This window comes from Podarcis bocagei (genome assembly GCF_964188305.1).
Source record: "Podarcis bocagei genome assembly, chromosome: 8".
Taxonomy (NCBI): Eukaryota; Metazoa; Chordata; class Lepidosauria; order Squamata; family Lacertidae; genus Podarcis; species Podarcis bocagei.
In genome coordinates, this window is record NC_138133.1 from 56,261,999 (window position 1) to 56,282,641 (window position 20,643).

A 20,643-nucleotide genomic window follows, 5' to 3' on the forward strand; every position below is an offset into this window, starting at 1 on the left:
AATGAGCTATGAATATGGAATATATCTTTGAATCCCTCTTTAATGCTTAATCTCAGTCTTGAGAGTCACTGTGGTATTTTGGATAGAGCAGAGGGCTAGGATTGAGGGGTTCAAAACTCTATTTAGCCATGAAGCCAGTCACTATTTTTCAGCCTAACCTACTGCTACACTGTTTTTACCAGGATAAAAAGAGTGGGGGCTGGGGAGACATGCCCATCTCCTTAAGCTCCTTGGAGGAAAGAAAGGTTTAATGGAAAAATACATCTACATCACCACCACCTGAATGCTGTATGTTTTCAGATGCACATTTACTAGCCACCCTTTTTTCTGTATAAAGGTAAAGGGACCCCTGACCGTTAGGTCCAGTCGTGACCGACTCTGGGGTTGCGGGCGCTCATCTCGCTTTATTGGCCGAGGGAGCCGGCGTACAGCTTCTGGGTCATGTGGCCAGCATGACTAAGCCGCTTCTGGTGAACCAGAGCAGCACATGGAAATGCCGTTTACCTTCCCGCCAGAGCAGTACCTATTTATCTATTTGCACTTTGACGTGCTTTCGAACTGCTAAGTTGGCAGGAGCAGGGACTGAGCAACGGGAGCTCACCCCATCACGGGGATTTGAACCGCTGACCTTCTGATCAGCAATTCCTAGGCTCTGTGGTTTAACCCACAGCGCCACCCACGTCCCTTTTTCCTGTATATGTGCAGACAAATTCTGCCCTGGTTGTACAGTACATAGAAATATATATGCAAGCATTGGTGTCTAATAATATACAAACAGTAGTTTAAAAGAAGGCAAGTGGGAACAATAATAAAAATAAACAAATACAGTGATACCTTGGTTCTCAAACTTAATCTGTTCTGCAAGTCCATTCCAAAACCAAAGCGTTCCAAAACCAAGGCACGCTTTCCCATAGAAAGTAATGCAAAATGGATTAATCCATTCCAGACTTTTAAAAACAACCCCTAAAACAGCAGTTTAACATGGATTTTACTAACAAGACCATTGAGCCATAAAATGAAAGCAATAAACAATGTACTGCAGTCACACAATCAATCAATCAATCAATCAGTAGTTGAACTGGGTTCCACACAGTCACAAAAACACACACATAATAAATAGCAAAAACAGACAGACCTCAGCATAACACTCAAAACTGGAGTGTGGCACTCAAAACGGAAGTGTGGCATTCAAAACGGAAGTGTGGCACTCGACAGCGTAACACTCAAAATGGAGAATGTTTGGCTTCTGAAAAACGTTTGCAAACCAGAAAACTTACTTCTGGGTTTGCAGTGTTTGGGTTCCATGTTGTTTGAGTTCCAAGGTGTTTAAGAACCAAGGTACCACTGTAATTTCCAGATCTTAAGGGTTGTATTCGACTAAACCCAACTCAAACTAGATCCATTGAAAGTAATGACACTTAAGTTACTCGCGGTTAGTACAACATGACATCTTACTGTATGTGTTTTTCTCGCTTCTTTCTGATGGAGAAGAGATCCCTTTAGCAGGAACAAAAGAGTTTAGCTCTCTCTGTCATACATGCTGTCTATGGCTTGCACAACAATCTCCTTCCTATTTCAGGCCCTCGCACCTGATTGAAAGTTGTTTGTGAGCGTTCCCTGGAATGGCACGTAATGTGGTGATGGTGGGGGGCCTGCACTGAGGGGTGGAATTGGCAGAAACAGAAGATACTTGCACAGTATCTTTCTCTTGTATAGTGTTTCCTCCCATGTTCTGATTCCATACAAAACTCTGCAAATCCAACTTGGAGGTCATGAATATGGAAAATGCAGCTGCCAAATTAAGAGGTAGTCATCTTAACATGTTTCCAGGACTATCAAATATCTTTGATAATGTTCTGGTAGGGCTGCTGTTGACTGTGATAAGAGCTGAAGATCTTTATCATCCCTAAACATCTGTAGTGAAAGGGAGCTAAGGGTACCACAAACTTCCACTGTACACACCTCACTCACATACACAACAGAAGGGGAAAGTCCAGCTCATGCTAAACTGCAAATATGTATTCTAGTCACAGTATCAGGATTGATTATTCCTCTCACCATGCAGCAGGAGTATAACACACTGGCATTTTCGTGAGGTGATTACTTGTTGATCATACAGAAAAGACAAAGCATTTCAGTGTCTCAGGGCAAATCCAGTGGTTTCACTGGGGGAAAGGTATAGTTACTCTCCCAAGCAGTGATGGCAAGTAAACATATATTTTCCCCTGTGATACCATAGGTTTTGTCCCATTTGTTTCAAGACCCTGTCCCCACCCACCCAGAAAAAGAAAGAAAAATATTTGCTTGAAAGTGATGCTTTAATTTCCTTTTCTGGCTTTAAATATGATCATTGTAAATGAAGATGCATCTTCCTGTATTATACTTTAGTCCCTTTGAATAAGGTTTGGTATTATTAGATTGGTTATTTTTTGTAAATTTCCATTGTTCATTTTTCAAGATTGAGTATCCCATGTCTGCAGTACAGATGTAAAAATAAATAAATTCTAGTGCTCAATGTACTTCAAGATTATTATTATTAACTTGCACCCTCAAACTTGCAGTCAATAATAATTTTAATATTATTTTTACTGAGCACTACCCAGTCCAGTATTCTGAAGCTCCAAAGGATTAGGATTATGACATAATAGGCATCACTGAAACCTGGTGGGATAAGTCCCACGATTGGAATGTAATAATGGGGGGATACAATCTATTTCAGAGAAACAGACCAGACAAGAAAGGAGGAGGAGTGGCGTTATATGTCAGGGATGTGTATACCTGTGAAGAGATCCAAGATTTAGAACCTCAAAGCCAAAGTGAGAGCATTTGGGTCAAAATTAAGGGAGAGAAGAATAACAGAGACCTCATTGTGGGAATTTACTATAGATCCCCAAGCCAAACGGAGGACATAGATGATGCCTTCCTGGAACAGATGGCCAAGCATGCAAAAGGAAGGGAGATAGTAGTAATGGGGGACTTCAATTACCCGGATATTTGTTGGACGTCAAACTCAGCCAAGAGCATAAGGTCAAACAGATTCCTCACTGGCCTTGCAGACAACTTCATTGTCCAGAAAGTGGGAGAAGCAACAAGAGGAACAGCCATTTTAGATCTGGTCCTAACCAATGTTGATGACCTAGTTAGTGGGGTAGATGTGGAAGGATCATTAGGTGCGAGTGATCATGCTCTTCTGAAGTTTACTATACAGCGGAAAGGAGCAGCCAAGCATACTAGGACTCAATTTCTTGACTTTAAGAAAGCCGACTTCATAAAACTTAGGGAAGTGCTGGGTGAGATCCCATGGACAGCAATACTAAAAGGAAAGGGAGCTCATGATGGCTGGGAGTTTGTTAAGAGGGAGATAGTAAAAGCACAACGTCAGGCAATACCAATGAGACGGAAACATGGAAAGTGCCTAAAGAAGCCAGGGTGGCTATCAAAAGAACTTTTAACTGAATTAAGATTAAAAAAGGATGTGTACAAAAAATGGAAAAGGGGGGAAACCACCAAAGAGGAATTCAAACAAATAGCCAGCACGTGTAGACACAAAGTCAGAAAAGCTAAAGCACAGAATGAACTCAGGCTTGCTAGAGAGGTTAAAAGCAACAAAAAAGGCTTTTATGGGTATGTTCGTAGCAAAAGGAAGAACAAAGAAACAGTTGGGTCACTCAGAGGAGAAGATGGTGAAATGCAAACAGGGGACACAGAAAGGGCTGAACTCCTCAATTCCTTCTTTGCCTCAGTCTTCTCCGATAAAGAAAGCAATGCCCGACCTGAAGAATTTGGAGCAAATGATTCAGCAAAGGAAACACAGCCCAGAATAACTAAGGAGATAGTACAAGAATATTTGGCTAGTTTAGATGTATTCAAGTCTCCAGGGCCAGATGAACTGCATCCAAGAGTATTAAAAGAACTGGCAGATGTGATCTCAGAACCACTGGCAGTCATCTTTGAGAATTCCTGGAGAACAGGCGAAGTCCCGGCAGACTGGAGGAGGGCAAATGTTGTCCCTATTTTCAAAAAGGGGAAAAGAGAGGACCCAAATAATTACCGCCCAGTCAGTCTGACATCAATAGCAGGGAAGATTCTGGAGCAGATCATTAAGCAAACAGTCTGTGAGCACCTAGAAAGGAATGCTGTGATCACCAATAGTCAGCATGGATTTCTGAAAAATAAGTCATGTCAGACTAACCTGATCTCGTTTTTTGACAGAATTACAAGCCTGGTAGATGAAGGGAACGCAGTGGATGTAGCCTACCTTGATTTCAGCAAGGCATTTGACAAGGTGCCCCATGATATTCTTGTAAAGAAGCTGGTAAAATGCGGTCTTGACTATGCTACCACTCAGTGGATTTGTAACTGGCTGACTGACCGAACCCAAAGGGTTCTCATCAATGGTTCCTCTTCATCCTGGAGAAGAGTGACTAGTGGGGTGCCACAGGGTTCTGTCTTGGGCCCAGTCTTATTCAACATCTTTATCAATGACTTGGATGATGGACTCAAGGGCATCCTGATCAAATTTGCAGATGACACCAAACTGGGAGGGGTGGCTAACACCCCAGAGGACAGGATCACACTTCAAAACGACCTTGACAGATTAGAGAACTGGGCAAAAACAAACAAGATGAATTTTAACAGGGAGAAATGTAAAGTATTGCACTTGGGCAAAAAAAATGAGAGGCACAAATACAAGATGGGTGACACTTGGCTTGAGAGCAGTACATGTGAAAAGGATCTAGGAGTCTTGGTTGACCACAAACTTGACATGAGCCAACAGTGTGACGCGGCAGCTAAAAAAGCCAATGCAATTCTGGGCTGCATCAATAGGAGTATAGCATCTAGATCAAGGGAAGTAATAGTGCCACTGTATTCTGCTCTGGTCAGACCACACCTGGAGTACTGTGTCCAGTTCTGGGCACCACAATTCAAGAAGGACACTGACAAACTGGAACGTGTCCAGAGGAGGGCAACCAAAATGGTCAAAGGCCTGGAAACGATGCCTTATGAGGAACGGCTAAGGGAGCTGGGCATGTTTAGCCTGGAGAAGAGGAGGTTAAGGGGTGATATGATAGCCATGTTCAAATATATAAAAGGATGTCACATAGAGGAGGGAGAAAGGTTGTTTTCTGCTGCTCCAGAGAAGCGAACACGGAGCAATGGATCCAAACTACAAGAAAGAAGATTCCACCTAAACATTAGGAAGAACTTCCTGACAGTAAGAGCTGTTCGACAGTGGAATTTGCTGCCAAGGAGTGTGGTGGAGTCTCCTACTTTGGAGGTCTTTAAGCAGAGGCTTGACAACCATATGTCAGGAGTGCTCTGATGGTGTTTCCTGCTTGGCAGGGGGTTGGACTCGATGGCCCTTGTGGTCTCTTCCAACTCTATGATTCTATGATTCTATGATTCTAGGATCTACAAAGAATCACTCACTTTTATGCTTTTTACAAAAACCTGCCATAACCATGGTTGTATCACTTTACAGAAGTGAAACAATTTTTTCCCATTGTCTGAGAAACAAAGCCTAGAATCCCATCCCCTTGCCAGCTATGGCAGGACTTAATAGCCACTGTTACATCCACAGCCCTGCTGCTCACACCACACAAGGTGGAGGGAGGGCAGGGCAAAAGTCTCTTCACTGTGCCAGCTCCTGGAATGGTATAATGAAAAGGCCTGGATTGGGCCCATTGCCATCAAGTGATGGTAGGTAGTAGGGTGAGCTCAGGATCCTATGGTTTCTGACGCTTCTATTGGCTACGTTCAGACCCTCCAAGTGCCCCTATTTCCCAGGGACAGTCCCAGATTTACATCCTGGTTTCTGATTTGATGCTGTAATGTCCCACTTTTCCTTAGGACACGCCTATTTTCATTGGAGAAATGTTGGGGGATATGAAATAGGAAGTCCCTATTTTCACCAGAGAAATGTTAGAGGGCATGTACTCTCTGAAGGGATACTACCATAGGTAGTTTCTGTATGCTACTTGTAGTACATATCTACTGGTAGCATAGCTCCCCTGATGGAAGAGACAAGCAGATCTGGACAAGACTGGGTACAGGAACAAATTTGCCTCATCCAAACTCCCTCTAGTATGGAAGATCAGGGCTTTGGATTATCTGCCCAGATTTATTAACTTTCCTCACTTACCATATCAGAGTAAGTTTTTGGTGCTTATTTCAGGAGTCCTGCATAATAGTAATAAACAAGGTTGTTGGTTGTTTTCTGTCCTTGGGATGTTAGGTAATAGAATAAAATTCTGGAGCTTTCCCAGTCCCCAAATATCTATTTCCTTCCAAGGGGAAGCTTATTTTTCTGCAAGCCATCAACACTTGTGGTTTGATTCAAGCCTGGAATGACCAACCTTCAGTCCAGATGAGGAACCTGTTGCCCTCCAGTTGCTGCTTGACTCAGCTTCCATTAGCCCCAGCCAGCATGGCCAGTAGTCAGAGATGATGAGAGTTGTTGTCCAACAATAATAGGGGTGGGGTGGGCACAAGTTCTGTGCTCTTGCTTTAGCCTGTGGAAATTTGTCTCCTGTTTTCATGTTAAAGAGAGAGAGAAAATTGGCAATTTGAGGTAATTGCTATTTGTATAATAAAATGGAACTTGGAAGAAACAGTATCGCTTTGAGAAATTGGTCTAAATGAATTACCAATTTCAGAGTATCTAAGAAGCGGAAGGGTTCAGAAGTACATTTTAAAAGCCACAAAAAAGCCAAACTTCCGCTATGAACTTAAGAAGCACCATAACATCTTTACTGAGCACTACCCAGCAGTTATGAATTAGCATGCTAATAAAGTCTCACAGTTGCTTCTGACTTGCTGTACAGATTTTATCATTGTATTATTTCAAGGCAAAGAAGAACAAAATCCCAAAAACAAACACAGTGAATTAATGACGGGTTTCTTAATTGCTTGCCATTTTTTGACACAGCCCCTTTGGAAAGTGCTTTGTGTTGTAGGTGCCTCCATTCCGTCAGTCTTCCAGTTAATTATCGATTGAGTGGCAAATAACTGTGCTGAAAGAAAACAGTTTCAAAGGAGACGGGCATTCCTCTCTTCAGTGTTAGCTGAAGGAATGGGGAAGTGATGGTTTCAAGTAGGAAATGGGGCCAATATGAACAAATTAACCTCCAGTCTATGTTGCCTTTCACTCTATAAGCATTCATTAACCTCTACTGTTTCAAGCAGTTGTGACTGTGTAATATTGTGTAGAGGAAATACTGTATTTCTCCAGCATGCCACTGTTAAGTCTTCAGGATTCTCATGTTATTTGGCTTTCCTTTAAAACATAACAAGTGTGATATTTAATGTCTTTTATTTAAAGAGCATTCTTTCCGCTCTGTATGAAGTACAGCCTGCTGCATGCTTGCTACCAGGCACATCTTGACATTTTGAAAATGAACACGGGTCTCCAGAGGGTGGGTGTTATGCTCACATCCAGCAGGTGCATAATCTAGCTACGCATACAGTTGTATTAAAAATGTATTAACTGCACTTTGTGATTAACACTGACTGAAGGGCCTTGGAAAACAGAGCTCACTCAATAGCAATCCATTCATATCATCTTGGTTTACAATGAGACAAGTGATATAGAGAGGGAAGGCAGGAAGGTGGAGTAGTGAGCAAATGCATGTAAACTTCTTCAATCAACATTGGCATAATCGTTTTGGCTGTGGGCCATCAAGTCATCAATCCTAGCTTTAATAGAGAGTGTTGTAAGGAGATTTCTACCAGAAGGCCTCCTAATGAGAGCTGATTGCACTAAAAAGTGCTGCTTAGAGAATTTGTACCAAAGTGTAGATGGTAGACATTATAACTTACATTTTGAAAAAAGCACACCTTATGGGGAAAGAAAACAACACTGGAATAAATTGTCCTATTAAAATTTCATGGTATTTTATATTAAAGGTGAAAAGGTTAAGGACACCTGGATGGTTAAGTCTGGTCAAAGGTGGATATGAGATGCAGTACTCCTCTCACTTCAGGCTAAGGGAGCCAGCGTTTGTCCACAGACTGCTTTCTGGATCATGTGGCCAGCATGACTAAACCATGATGCAATGGGATACTGTGACAAGTGCCAGAGTGCATGGAAACCTTTTCCTTTCCACCACAGTGGTACCTATTTATCTGCTTGCACTGGTATGCTTTCAAACTGTTAGGTTGGCAGAATCTGGGATAGAGCAATGGGATCTCTCCCAGTTGCATAGATTCGAACCGTCAAACTTCTGATTGGCAAGCCCAATTACTATTTTATATTAGAACCGTGTCTGTGTGTCTGTGTGTGTATGTGTGTGTTTAGATACCTAGAGTAGTGATGGGGAACCTGTGACCCCCAGTCTAATTTCATGCTGCCCTCTGGATGTTGTATACATATGTATGCACACACAGTGTTTCACACACATACTGATTGATGCAGTGTCTCAGTGCTACAGTATACATCGTTTTTTTAGAAACAGCAGTTGACAGAAATTGGTATGTTTGTCAGCTAGAGTCATAAACAGGCAAAAGAACAGCAGGAGCATTATATGACTGTAGGAATACTGCTGGGATACATCATGGAGAATTCTGCTGAAGCATTATTCTGCTAAATAGCACCACCTAACCTCTCCAAACAATGAACGGTGAAGTGCAATAGAAGGCTAATTGAGTGTGGATGGTAATAGCAAGGAAATTTCTGATAATTGCTAGATCTGTGTTGAACAGAGTAGGATCTAGGGGAGGTTCATAATAACAAATGAAAACCCCAAACCAATACAGCTCATATTGTTGTAAAGATTGGGGAGGGGTGCTAAGTATTTGAAAGGAGAACTGTGAACATTAATAGAAATAATAATGAGAGTCCTAAAACTGTACTGACATGTTCTGTATTTTGTATACAGTGGTACCTCGGGTTAAGTACTTAATTCGTTCCAGAGGTCCATTCTTAACCTGAAACTGTTCTTAACCTGAAGCACCACTTTAGCTAATGGGGCCTCCCGCTGCTTCCACACTGCCAGAACACAATTTCTGTTCTCACCCTGAAGCAAAGTTCTTAACCCGAGGTACTATTTCTGGGTTAGCGGAGTCTGTAACCTGAAGCATATGTAACCCGAGGTACCACTGTATTTGTATTTCAAATGTTTTCTATTTTGATGTTTCAAATGTTTGCTGTAAGTCATTTTGGGCACAACTTGTTGTGGAAAAGTGGAATACAGTGGTACCTTGGGTTACATACGCTTCAGGTTACATATGCTTCAGGTTACAGACTCTGCTAACCCAGAAATAGTGCTTCAGGTTAAGAACAGTTTCAGGTTGCTTCAGGATGAGAACAGAAATTGTGCTGCGGCAGCAGGAGGCCCCATAAGCTAAAGTGGTGCTTCAGGTTAGGAACAGTTTCAGGTTAAGAACAGGCCCCCGGAACGAATTAAGTACTTAACCCGAGGTACCACTGTAAGAGCATCTGCTTCATGCAGAAGGTTCTAGGTTCAATCTCTGGGTAGGGCTGGGAATGCCTCTTGACTGAGACCCTGGTGAGCTGCCAGAGCAGACAATATTGGACTAGATGGAGCAAATGCTCTGACAGCTTTCTGTGTTTCTTAACCACCCCTCTCTGACTGTGACTTTTGCCCTTTATTAGTGTTTTCTCTAGGGTGCTTCTAAATATTTTAATGAGATATTGCTGTATTTTAAATTCAAAGAGGCAGCTGTAAGTTTGCTTGAAACAGTCGTGTGCCATTCACTGGGAGAATTAAGGTGCTGTTTATTAATAATTATGTCTGCCCTTTGTCTTTAACATATGCTATAGAAAAGTGTGAATGCACCATTCTATTCTGAGGCATGGTAAACTCTTTCTTAATACCTCTGCTGTTGAAATCCTCTTTATGCTTAATGTTTCTAAAATAATGAAGTAACCAGATTACGGTGCTTGATCATTGACCTTAGAAAATTATTAACATGTGCGTTTCTCTTCTTAATTGGCTAATGAGCCTACAATGCATCAGTTTCATTTTGCTTCATATCTTTATATATAATTTCTGCAGAAGGTATTTGCCCATCTATGGATATCTATGTAAGATGCACTTGCTGGATTTGGAACCTCACACTGCCACCTCTCTCTCTTCCATCTTCTCTTTTGTCCTGCGAACTTCCTGGACTGAATTGCTGGCTGCCAGCCAAGCAGTTTTCCCAGGTTATCCCCATATGGGGTAAACCTGTTTGTACATGTTTGTAACTTTAAGCTTAAAGCCTGCCTTAAGGGGTCACACTGTGCTCTGCCTGATCGTGAGTGAAACTACTTTTTGTTACTATGAATAAGACTGTGGCGTCTTTATTCTTTTAGGAGGGATTCAAAAGGGGTCTTACCAGGAATCTTAGAATATTACAACATATCTCAGTCTGGGCAAGCCAGATTGAATTGCTTGTTGTCTTAAGAAACTCACACGAGTTTGCAACCAGCTTTCTGCTGCGTAAGAAAGGGAATGCACTCTGCTAAGTGAAGGAACTTGCTAGTGCAAGCTAGGAAGGATATTAATAAACAGTGTATCATCTCCTGCCACCCTCAGCATTCCCACAAATGGATCAGATAAAAGATTCACCTAGTGCAGTATTCTTTCCCCACAGTGGTCAGCCATAGGCAAATGGGAAACCCATAAACTTGACGTGAGCACAAATAAGCCTCTCTTCACTTGCATTCCCCAGCCACTGGTTTTCAGAGATAGTACACAACCATTGTAACTAGTAGCTATTGACTTAGTGTAGTATTCAATTATCTTTTACTCAGGGTAGACTGAATGAAACTATTGGACTGGGTTAGGTCCATTAATTTCAATAGGGCTCCACTAAGTAAAACTTAGCTGAATGCCATCCTTAATTTTATTTTATTTTTTATCTCTCCCCCCTCCCTTTCTTTCTGCAAGAAGGAAACAGTACTAATTGCCACAGTGGAGAGCAGTTGGCCACAGAAAGGTTCATGGAGGGTTCTGGGTTTCTGTCAAAATTGGAAGAGCAGGGTTTTTTTTAACCAAAGTTGTCTAAATGAAAAATATTGCTGTACAAAGGACACATTGCACAGATCACTGCACCGCACAAAGCTTTGTGCCTGAACCCATAAAATGAAAGGTCACCACATATTTTCTTTCTTTCTTTTCTTTTCTTCCAAGCCTGTGGGACTTCAGCAGCAATTCAATGAGTTTCAAAAAGACTGAGGTGAAAAAAGGAGAAAAATTTTGGGGTCACTTTGCTGCTCCTTTTTCTTGACTCTAGAACTACTCATTCAAGCTGGTTTTGAGGTACGCATACCTCTTAAGAAAAGTCTTGCTATCGCTGTTTCATGTTTGAATGAGGAACACAGACAGCAAATTCGGAGAGATCCCACAGAAAGGGAAATTCAATATTGCAATGCCTTATATGTACTTTTCTCCCTGGGAGAGTGGTAGGGTGCGGTTATGTGCAAACCTGAGATTATGAGTGCCTTTCAAACAAGGTGTAATAATAATAATAATAATAATAATAATAATAATAATAATAATAATAATATTTATACCCTGCCCATCTGGCTGGGTTTCCCCAGCCACTCTGGGCAACTTCCAACAAAATATTAAAAATACAATAAAACATCAAACATTAAAAGCTTCCCTAAACAGGGCTGCCTTCAGATGTCTTTTGAAAGTCAGATAGTTGTTTATTTCCTTGACATCTGATGGGAGGGCATTCCACAGGATGGGCACCTCTGCTGAGGCCTTCTGCCTGGTTCGCTGTAATTTTGCTTCTCACAGTGAGGGAATCACCAGAAGGCCCTCGGAGCTGGACCTCAGCTGAATGATGGGGATGGAGATGCTCCTTCAGGTATACTGGACCGAGGCCATTCTTTCACACACTTGACTTCAGTATATACATACTGGACCAACTTCCATAATATGAAGGTGTGTTTACTTACTCTCCTAGATAGCTGACCAGGTTGCTATCTGCCATTGAGTGGAATAGGAGGGGAGGCAGAAAATTCTGACCCACAATTCACTAGCAGCAAAAGCCCCAAAGGGAAGCTTGGCTTCAATTAGTGCTCTGGGGAGCTGGATAAGTCCTGCTGCTGTCCAGTTGCAAGCCACTGCTGAAGATTTGGCTCCAAAGGGTGTCATTCTGAAGGTGAGGAGTCTACCTGTATTTGCTTTTATTTGTTTGTTGGCTCTCTGTAGCCTATTCATTGGAATAAGTTTTTGCTGGGGTGAGAGACCGGTTGTGTGTACAGCATGGAGTGCAGGACGCAGCCACTTGACCAGCTCAGGGTGAGAGCCTGTAGTGGGCAGTGGAAAAGAATCTACTTGGGTGAGAAACTCTATGCCCTGTGCTAACCCAGATTATGTTATTTCACTAGATCTCCTTTCATCCAATGCTGAGATTCCACAGAGGATGTGCAGAATGCCTCTCTGGTTTTATTCACCATTTCATCACATGAAGCTTTGTTTTTATTACCTGAGTAGCAGAAGACTTCCCATTGACTCAAAAGGTTTACTTTCCTTGTCAGCTGAGCACAATAGCCATCTCTGGATATTTGCCTGTTCTGATAGGAGTGGTCTATTAGGATAGAAAAATGCATTGATTTGATACTTCTATGAATTGTATCTAGTGCTTTATAATGTGTAGACCATGACAAACAGAGAATTAGAGTCGGTTTTGGATCAGTGCTCTACACTTTTGTATGGCTAGCAATTCTTTCAGGGATGGAAAAGCTGTAAATTTCATGGTTCTTTGCTTGGGGTGCACTGGCATTTAAATAGTATTATGTTCTTTGTCTGAAATTCCATTATATGTGCATTATTCCAAGTGTTTGTGGGATTCAGCCCAAAGTCTCAATGCTAGTGTTTTTTGGTCAGTTTCAGCTGCATCTTAAACCCTTTTTCCACAGTATGTTGGTCCTTTGGGTCTTCATTACAGTAGCTAGACTACTACTAGACCAGAGTATCTTTTTCACAGAGTGCAGCTTTAGTTTTAAAATATTTGCTTAGTGAAAATGCAGCAGTCAATCTGTAAAGTAATGCAATAGAAAACATAAATAGTCTTTGACAGATGTGTGCTAGGAAATAATTTTAATAAATGTTTCCTTTTGCTGACAAAGAGTTTTAAGCAATGATGTTTTTGAACGCGATAGCTAAAGTTCCAGTTGGATACCCATTTTTCATCTGGCCTGGTCATTAGATTTGCTTTCACTTTTTCAGCCATGATTTGAACCAGGTTTCCCTAGTCCAAGACAATTACACCACAATAGTCCACTGAGCATCCATTTTCCTCAAAGATCTCTCTACAGAAGGGTTTAGCCAAAACAAACCATGCAGTTTCACTTTTTAAATGTTTATGTACCTTTCCCCCCAGCAACAACTGGTGCTCAATCTTTTAAAAATACAATTATTAAAACCAACTAAAGGCAGACAATAAAGCAATTCAGATGCAGCAGATTATATACACCCCCTCAATCCCATCAGCATTATGAATTCATTTAAGAAAATGTGCATGTTTGCTTAATTTTAATTTTTATTCTCATTACAACAGCACACACACACATAGTAGAAGAGGGGAATTAGGAAGTGTGAGGATTCAGCAGGAATGTGTGAACATGTGAGCAATGCCATTTGATGATTATAGTTCTTAGGCTGCCTCTGATATTTGGATCTTTAGCAGCCTTTTAATGGTTTCAACTTGAATTGCAATTTTGCATTCGTTGACAGGTGAGGTAATGGCATTCTTCATTTGATTCATGAATTGACTTTGATTTCTCACATTTTTAGTGTCATGTGATTACCGAGCAATTCTTGATCTATGTAATATCCCAAGATGTGCATGACAAGATGGGTTTGGCTGCAGCCCCTACCCAGCCTGCCTGCCAGCACTACTAACATGTGGGCCACAGCACTATCATAGTCTGTATCAAGGAAATTAAAATTTTGCATCCACCCCCCCAACAAAGGCTGTGACCAAAATTAAGCAAAAATTGTACAGTTTTGCATATATGGTGCCAACTCACAAATTTTATTTTCGACTGTAGCAGAATGAGTTGAGGACTGGGGACAGGTGAAGTCTGTGGTGCAAACTTAAAGGCCTTTCAGTAATAAATTTCCCAGAAGTATCTGTGTTAGTTTTTTAAGATTTTCAGGACACCAAATTCTGTCAGCTGTCAGATTTTAGAATTTTGTTACTAATGGGCGTAAAGATGACTTGTAAATGTTATCTTGGCAAACAATGTATCTACTTTTGACATGTCCCTCCTCCAGAAAAAGCATATATTTTCACTTGGTTTTTTCTTTTTTGTTTGTAAAGACTTTGCCCAATCATTCACTGAGCACGCACATTTTTGGGGATTATATATTCACATGAGTATTTTAAAAAGAGAGCTGTATCAATAATTATTAGGAATGTAAGTTACAAGTCCATTTCAACATGTAGCTCTTTACCAATAAGAGATTCTATGAAATTCACTGACAAATCAACTGCAGGACAGATGATACTCCTGGGGTTTGCTTCCTTCCAGCATTTAACCATTACAGCTCTCTTCTACACTAGCACTGTGGGGCTGTTTTTCTATATGTAGTTGTGAAAATTCAAGCTATGGCATATGCCTTGAAGCAGTGTGGTGGTGATGATAATGATAAGAGCCCAAGGCAAGAGAACATGTCTTATTCCCAAGAAAAGCCATACTCCAGTTGACTCTGTGAAGGACAGATATGATGGCCGAAATTGAAATAATAGTTGTATTTTCACCATCTTTACTTGTCCCATGATGGCTGCTGAGTATGTTGAATAGTGAAGGACTTAGGTGAAACTGAGTTTCTGAGGCAATCTGACATTTGATGTTACCTCCATGGTTTCAGTAGGCTTGTCTAAAATGTCAGGTTTCCATCACACGTTGGACATGTTTATACAACAATTTGGAAAATATGGAGAATGAAAGGGGGAATGTGAAAATAGAAACAGAAGCAGGTGAACAGGTACACGGAGAACACATGATGCAACTACTATATGAAGGATTTCCATTTGGAAACATTAAACCAGTGTGATTCTTTTATTTCTGGGTATGCTTTTGTACATGTATTAGGATGTGAGAGTTCCCAGTTTTTGTTGAAAAAGTTATCACTCTGGTGCCAACACAGTTTGAGATGTGAAAACTTTTCTAGCCTTGATTTTCTGCATGGCCAGTTAACAAGATAAATTCCTTATGCAACAAAAGTAATGGAATAATTACCAGTCTTTTTCACTAGGTCTTAAGAGTGATACTTACACTGTGAATGACTGATTTAATCCTAACTGAGGTATTTTTATGTTCTGTTTCTTTACAGTTAGCTGCCCTGGAGAGACAAATCTTTGACTTTCTTGGCTTCCAGTGGGCTCCTATCCTTGGTAATTTCCTGCACATAATAGTTGTCATTTTGGGTTTGTTTGGAACCATACAATACAGACCTCGGTATATAGTTGTGGTAAGTATTGAGTTCATTGATTTTTATTAAAATGGATAATATAATATTTCAGCTCAGTTATAATTTAAAACATCTGAATAATGTGGGTGGTTTGTTTTTTTAAAAAAAATGCAATATTATATTTTTGTTCAGTTCTCCAGTATGCTTCATCTATTTGAACCATGAATATTGTCAATCTCCTTTGGAGCAGGAAAATAAGTACTAAAACCTGAGTAGAATATTAGAATTAAATCATATGTCTGCAAAAATGTAAAACAGATACAGTGGTACCCCGCAAGACGAATGCCTCGCAAGACGGAAAACCCGCAAGACGAAAGGGTTTTCTGTTTTGGAGGCGCTTCGCAAGACGAATTTCCCTATGGGCTTGCTTCGCAAGATGAAAGCCCATAGGGAAATCTCCGGGGACCTGTTTTAAATGCTGGTGGTGGGGAGCAAAGCCTTTCCCCCCCTCCGGCCTTCAGAAGAGGTCCAGGAAGGCCGGCGGGGGCCGAAAGGCTTTGCTCCCCACCGCCAGCATTTTAAAAGCAGTCCGGCATAGCAGGGAAGTGCTTCCCGCTATCGCGGACGGCTTTTGAAGGCAGGCGGGGGGCGAAAGTCTTTCCCCCCCGCCTGCCTTCCCAGGAGAGCGGAGAAAGGCAGCGCCTTTATCCGCTGTCGCCGACGGCTTTTGAAGGCAGGCGGGGGGGAGACTTTCGCCCCCCACCCGCCTTCAGAAGAGGTCCAGGACTTCTTCTGAAGGCTGGCGGGGGGCAAAAGTCTTTGTCCCCCCTGCCTGCCTTCCAGGGGCTTTTAAATCGCCCCGGACAGCGGAGAAGTCCTCCGCTGTCCCGGGGCGATTTTAAAATGCCGCCCGCCAGCATTTTAAGATCGCCCCGGACAGCGGAGAAGTCCTCCGCTGTCCCGGGGTTTTTTAAAATGCTGGGGGTGGGAAGAAAAGCCCTTGTCCCCCCCCTCCAGCCTTCAGAAGAGGTCGGGGACAGACTGTCCCCGGACCTGGTCGGAAGGCGGTTTCCCTAGGAACGCATTAATTGGTTTTCAATGCATTCCTATGGGAAACCGTGCATCGCAAGACGAAAAACTCGCAAGACGAAGAGACTTGCGGAACGAATTAATTTCGTCTTGCGAGGCACCACTGTACAAATATGTTCTACAAGCAGTATCCTCTGAAAATGTCACACCTTAGTTGGGGTAATTGACCTTGTAGGACATCTCAAGCAGTTCTGCATTCAGGTCTCCCTAACAGCTGGCTTAGTGATGTATGGAAGTGAGAGCTGGACCATCAAGAAGGCTGATTGCCGAAGAATTGATACTTTTGAATTATGGTGCTGGAGGAGACTCTTGAGAGTCCCATGGACTGCAAGAAGATCAAACCTCTCCATTCTTCAGGAAATCAGCCCTGAGTGCTCACTGGAAGGACAGATCCTGAAGCTGAGACTCCAATACTTTGGCCACCTCATGGGAAGAGAAGACTCCCTGGAAAAGACCCTGATGTTGGGAAAGATGGAGGGCGCAAGGAGAAGGGGACGACAGAGGACGAGATGGTTGGATGGTGTGCTCGAAGCTACAAACATGAGTCTGACCAAACTGCAGGAGGCAGTGGAAGACAGGAGTGCCTGGCGTGCTCTGGTCCATGGGGTCACGAAGAGTCGGACACGACTAAACGACTAAACAACAATAACAACAACAGCTGGCTGGGCATTGGTAAGAGAAGCAGTCCCAGAGGATATGACACTCCCTGCCCCCAGCCAGTATTGATGAATGGAGGCAGCTAGTATAATAATAATAATAATAATAAATTTTATTTATATCCCGCCCTCCCCAGCCAAAGCCAGGCTCAGGGCGGCTAACAACAATCAAATAATCAGTCAAATAATCACACAATCTAAAAATATTTCATTATAAAAATTAATTAAATCAAATTGATGGCAACCAATTAAGCAGAATTATGTGCAGGTTGCCAGAGGAGGGAGTCAGGCTGCGCCCTGACCAAAGGCCTGGCGGAACAACTCTGTCTTGCAGGCCCTGCGGAAAGATGTCAGGTCCCGCAGGGCCCTAGTCTCTTTTGACAGAGCATTCCACCAGTTTGGAGCTGCAGCCGAGAAGGCCCTGGCTCTAGTTGAGGCCAGTGCTGATACCGTCCTACCACCAGAGAGGAGTCCCATGGATGGAGAAGCTCCACCACTGCTGTGTCCAAGCAGGCAGAAAGCCAACAGGAAGGCCCAGTACATGACATTTGACAGCTAAGGGTGGGACACCAGCAGCTTTAGACCCATTTTAAAGTAATTTTTGCAGTCATGAACTAAAACAAAATAAATTCCTTGTTATGTGACAAGAATTCCTTATGGATGTAAAGCCCCACAGATCCTTGGGCTGGCCAGCTTCACTAGCCTGGAGCTGTTTGAATGAAAAAGGGTGGGGCAAGAAAAACGTAACCCACTTTCCTAGCTGGCATGGACCTCTAGGTTTTGGGATATAGCTATATATCCACCATTTCCCCCCCCCCCCCGCCGCCAACCAATTTGGATTGTTCTGCCCTTCACTTGTTTACCATTTCTGATTTTTATCATGACCTTTTTAATACACTCAGGAGAGAACCTCCTCCACAGTGAATTCACTCTTTCTGCAATTCACACTCCCTTCCCCAACCAATTAATTGAGTTTTGGAGGTCACGTGAGACTGCTTTGAATTCCTGCAGACTTTAGTGACTGAGCCTGAAGGCAATGAAAGATAGGAATTTTTTTAAAATAAATAACACTGGAGTGCCCATAGGCTTTTACATCAATTATGTAAACTTCCACAATTCTAAGCACAGGCCGTGTATAACTTTCAGCTGCATAGTTTTCCACTGGAACAAAAGGGAAAGAACAGGGGATCTCTACAGCTTAACCTATCCAGAAATCAAGCATTCTGAAGCCATCTGAAAAACTAGCTTCCTTCACATACTGCTGACCCCTCGCTGGCTGGAAAGGTTGAATGCTTATTGCTTTCCCCCTGAAAATGTCAGCATTTGGGATCTCTCTGTAATTTTATCAGTAATGGCTTTTGAGGTATAAAGATCACTACTTCTTTTTTAAAGGATATCTATTGGAGAATTTTTATAAAACATGCTTTTAAAGTTTATTTCTGTATTGATGATTTGAGTCCTGTAGTTCTTTAAGTATGGTGACACCGCAGAGACCTTCAGAATGAAAGTCTTGATGAAGACTAGCCCTTTGTCAGAGGACCTTAAGGGGTTTTTGGGGGGAGGCATAATTTTCATGTGGTTGGCTGTGCTTTTGAAAAATCAGCTTTACCTTCTCAGCTGGAAAACATTTGAAATGGTCCTAATTGCCTTCTGTGCATTACCATGAAATTCAACATTCTTTCTCCGCCTCCCCACCCCACTGACCCCTGTCCCACCACTGTCCACTCCTCCCCAAAGTGGGTAGAAATGGGTGCAAATAAGACTGGAAAGGCTTTACCCTTGAACTTCCTAATTACTGTAAGTCATTATACAGAGACATCTTGTAGTAAGTACAGTCTTGGTGAATAGTGTGTTAAGTAGCTGACATAATACTTGCGCAGGTACAGAATTCCACAAATTAATTCACTCAGCTTCAGAATGGGGCCAGTCAGCCTGAATTTCTGATTCCTATTTCTTATACCAAGGCTATAGAAAACTTGCCCCTTCATGGATCACTTCTTGGCAGGGATACTGGAGTATCCCTTGCCGATACTGGAGTATTCGCCTTGCCGTGGCGAAGGGGCTTGAATAACTCAGAGAAGCTATGAGCTATGCCATGCAGGGCCACCCAAGATGGACAGGTCATAGTGGAGAGTTTTGACCAAACATGATCTACCTGGAGCAGGAACCGGCAAGCCACTCCAGTATCCCTGCCAAGAAAACTCCATGGACAAAGGCAACAGGCATATAAAAGTTATGACGCTGGAAGATGAGCCCCTCAGGTCGGAAGGCGTCCAACATGCTACTGAGGAAGAGCGGAGGACAAGTACAAGTAGATTCAGAGCTGATGAAGTGTCTGGGCCAAAGCCAAAAGGACGCTCAGTTGCAGATATGCCTGGAAGCGAAAGGAAAGTCCAATGCTGTAAAGAAAAATATTGCATAGGAACCTGGAATGTAAGAACCATGAACCTTGGTAAGTTGGATGTGGTCAAAAATGAGATGGCAAGAATAAATATTGACATCCTGGGCATCAGTGAACTAAAATGGACGGGAATGGGCGAATTCAGTTCGGATGACCATCATATCTACTACTGTGGGCAAGAATCCCGTAAAAGAAATGGAGTGGCCCTCATAGTCAACAAAAGAGTGGCGAAAGCTGTACTGGGATACAATCTCAAAAATGATAGAATGATTTCGATACGAATCTAAGGCAGACCTTTTAACATCACAGTAATCCAAGTTTATGCACCAACCACTGGTGCTGAAGAAACTGAAATTGACCAATTCTATGAAGACTTACAACACCTTATAGAAATGACACCAAAGAAGGATGTTCTTCTCATTATAGGGGATTGGAATGCTAAAGTAGGGAGTCAAGAGATAAAAGGAACAACTGGCAAGTTTGGCCTTGGAATTCAAAACGAAGCAGGGCAAAGGCTAATAGAGTTCTGCCAAGAGAACAAGCTGGTCATCAGAAACACTCTTTTCCAACAACACAAGAGACGACTCTACACATGGACATCACCAGATGGACAGCATCGAAATCAGATTGATTATATTCTCTGCAGCCAAAGATGGAGAAGCTCTATACAGTCAGCAAAAACAAGACCTGGAGCTGACTGTGGCTCAGATCATCAGCTTCTTATAGCAAAATTCAAGCTTAAACTGAAGAAAGTAGGAAAAACCACTGGGCCGGTAAGATACAATCTAAGTCAAATCCCTTATGAATACACAGTGGAAGTGAGGAACAGGTTTAAGGATTTAGATTTGGTGGACAGAATGCCTGAAGAACTATGGATGGAGGCTCGTAACATTATACAGGAGGCGGCAACTAAAACCATCCCAATGAAAAGTAAATGCAAGAAAGCAAAGTGGCTGTCCAACGAGGCCTTACAAATAGCGGGGGAGAGAAGGCAAGCAAAATGCGAGGGAGATAGTGAAAGATACAGGAAATTGAATGCAGACTTCCAAAAAATAGCAAGGAGAGACAAGAAGGCCTTCTTAAACGATCAGTGCAAAGAAATAGAGGAAAACAACAGAAT

At 42.2% G+C, this 20,643-nt stretch overlaps 1 protein-coding gene across 2 annotated transcripts in view; it reads left to right on the top strand.

Annotated features, from left to right (window-relative positions):
- The window catches only part of NKAIN3 (sodium/potassium transporting ATPase interacting 3), a 206,270-nt gene that overhangs the window by 75,783 nt on the left and 109,844 nt on the right, over positions 1-20,643 (top strand). For both annotated transcript variants that reach the window (XM_081205253.1, XM_081205254.1), the window contains exon 2: positions 15,300-15,437. In XM_081205253.1, coding sequence (XP_081061379.1) covers positions 15,300-15,437 — 138 coding nt within the window. The remainder of the gene's footprint in view (positions 1-15,299; positions 15,438-20,643) is intronic.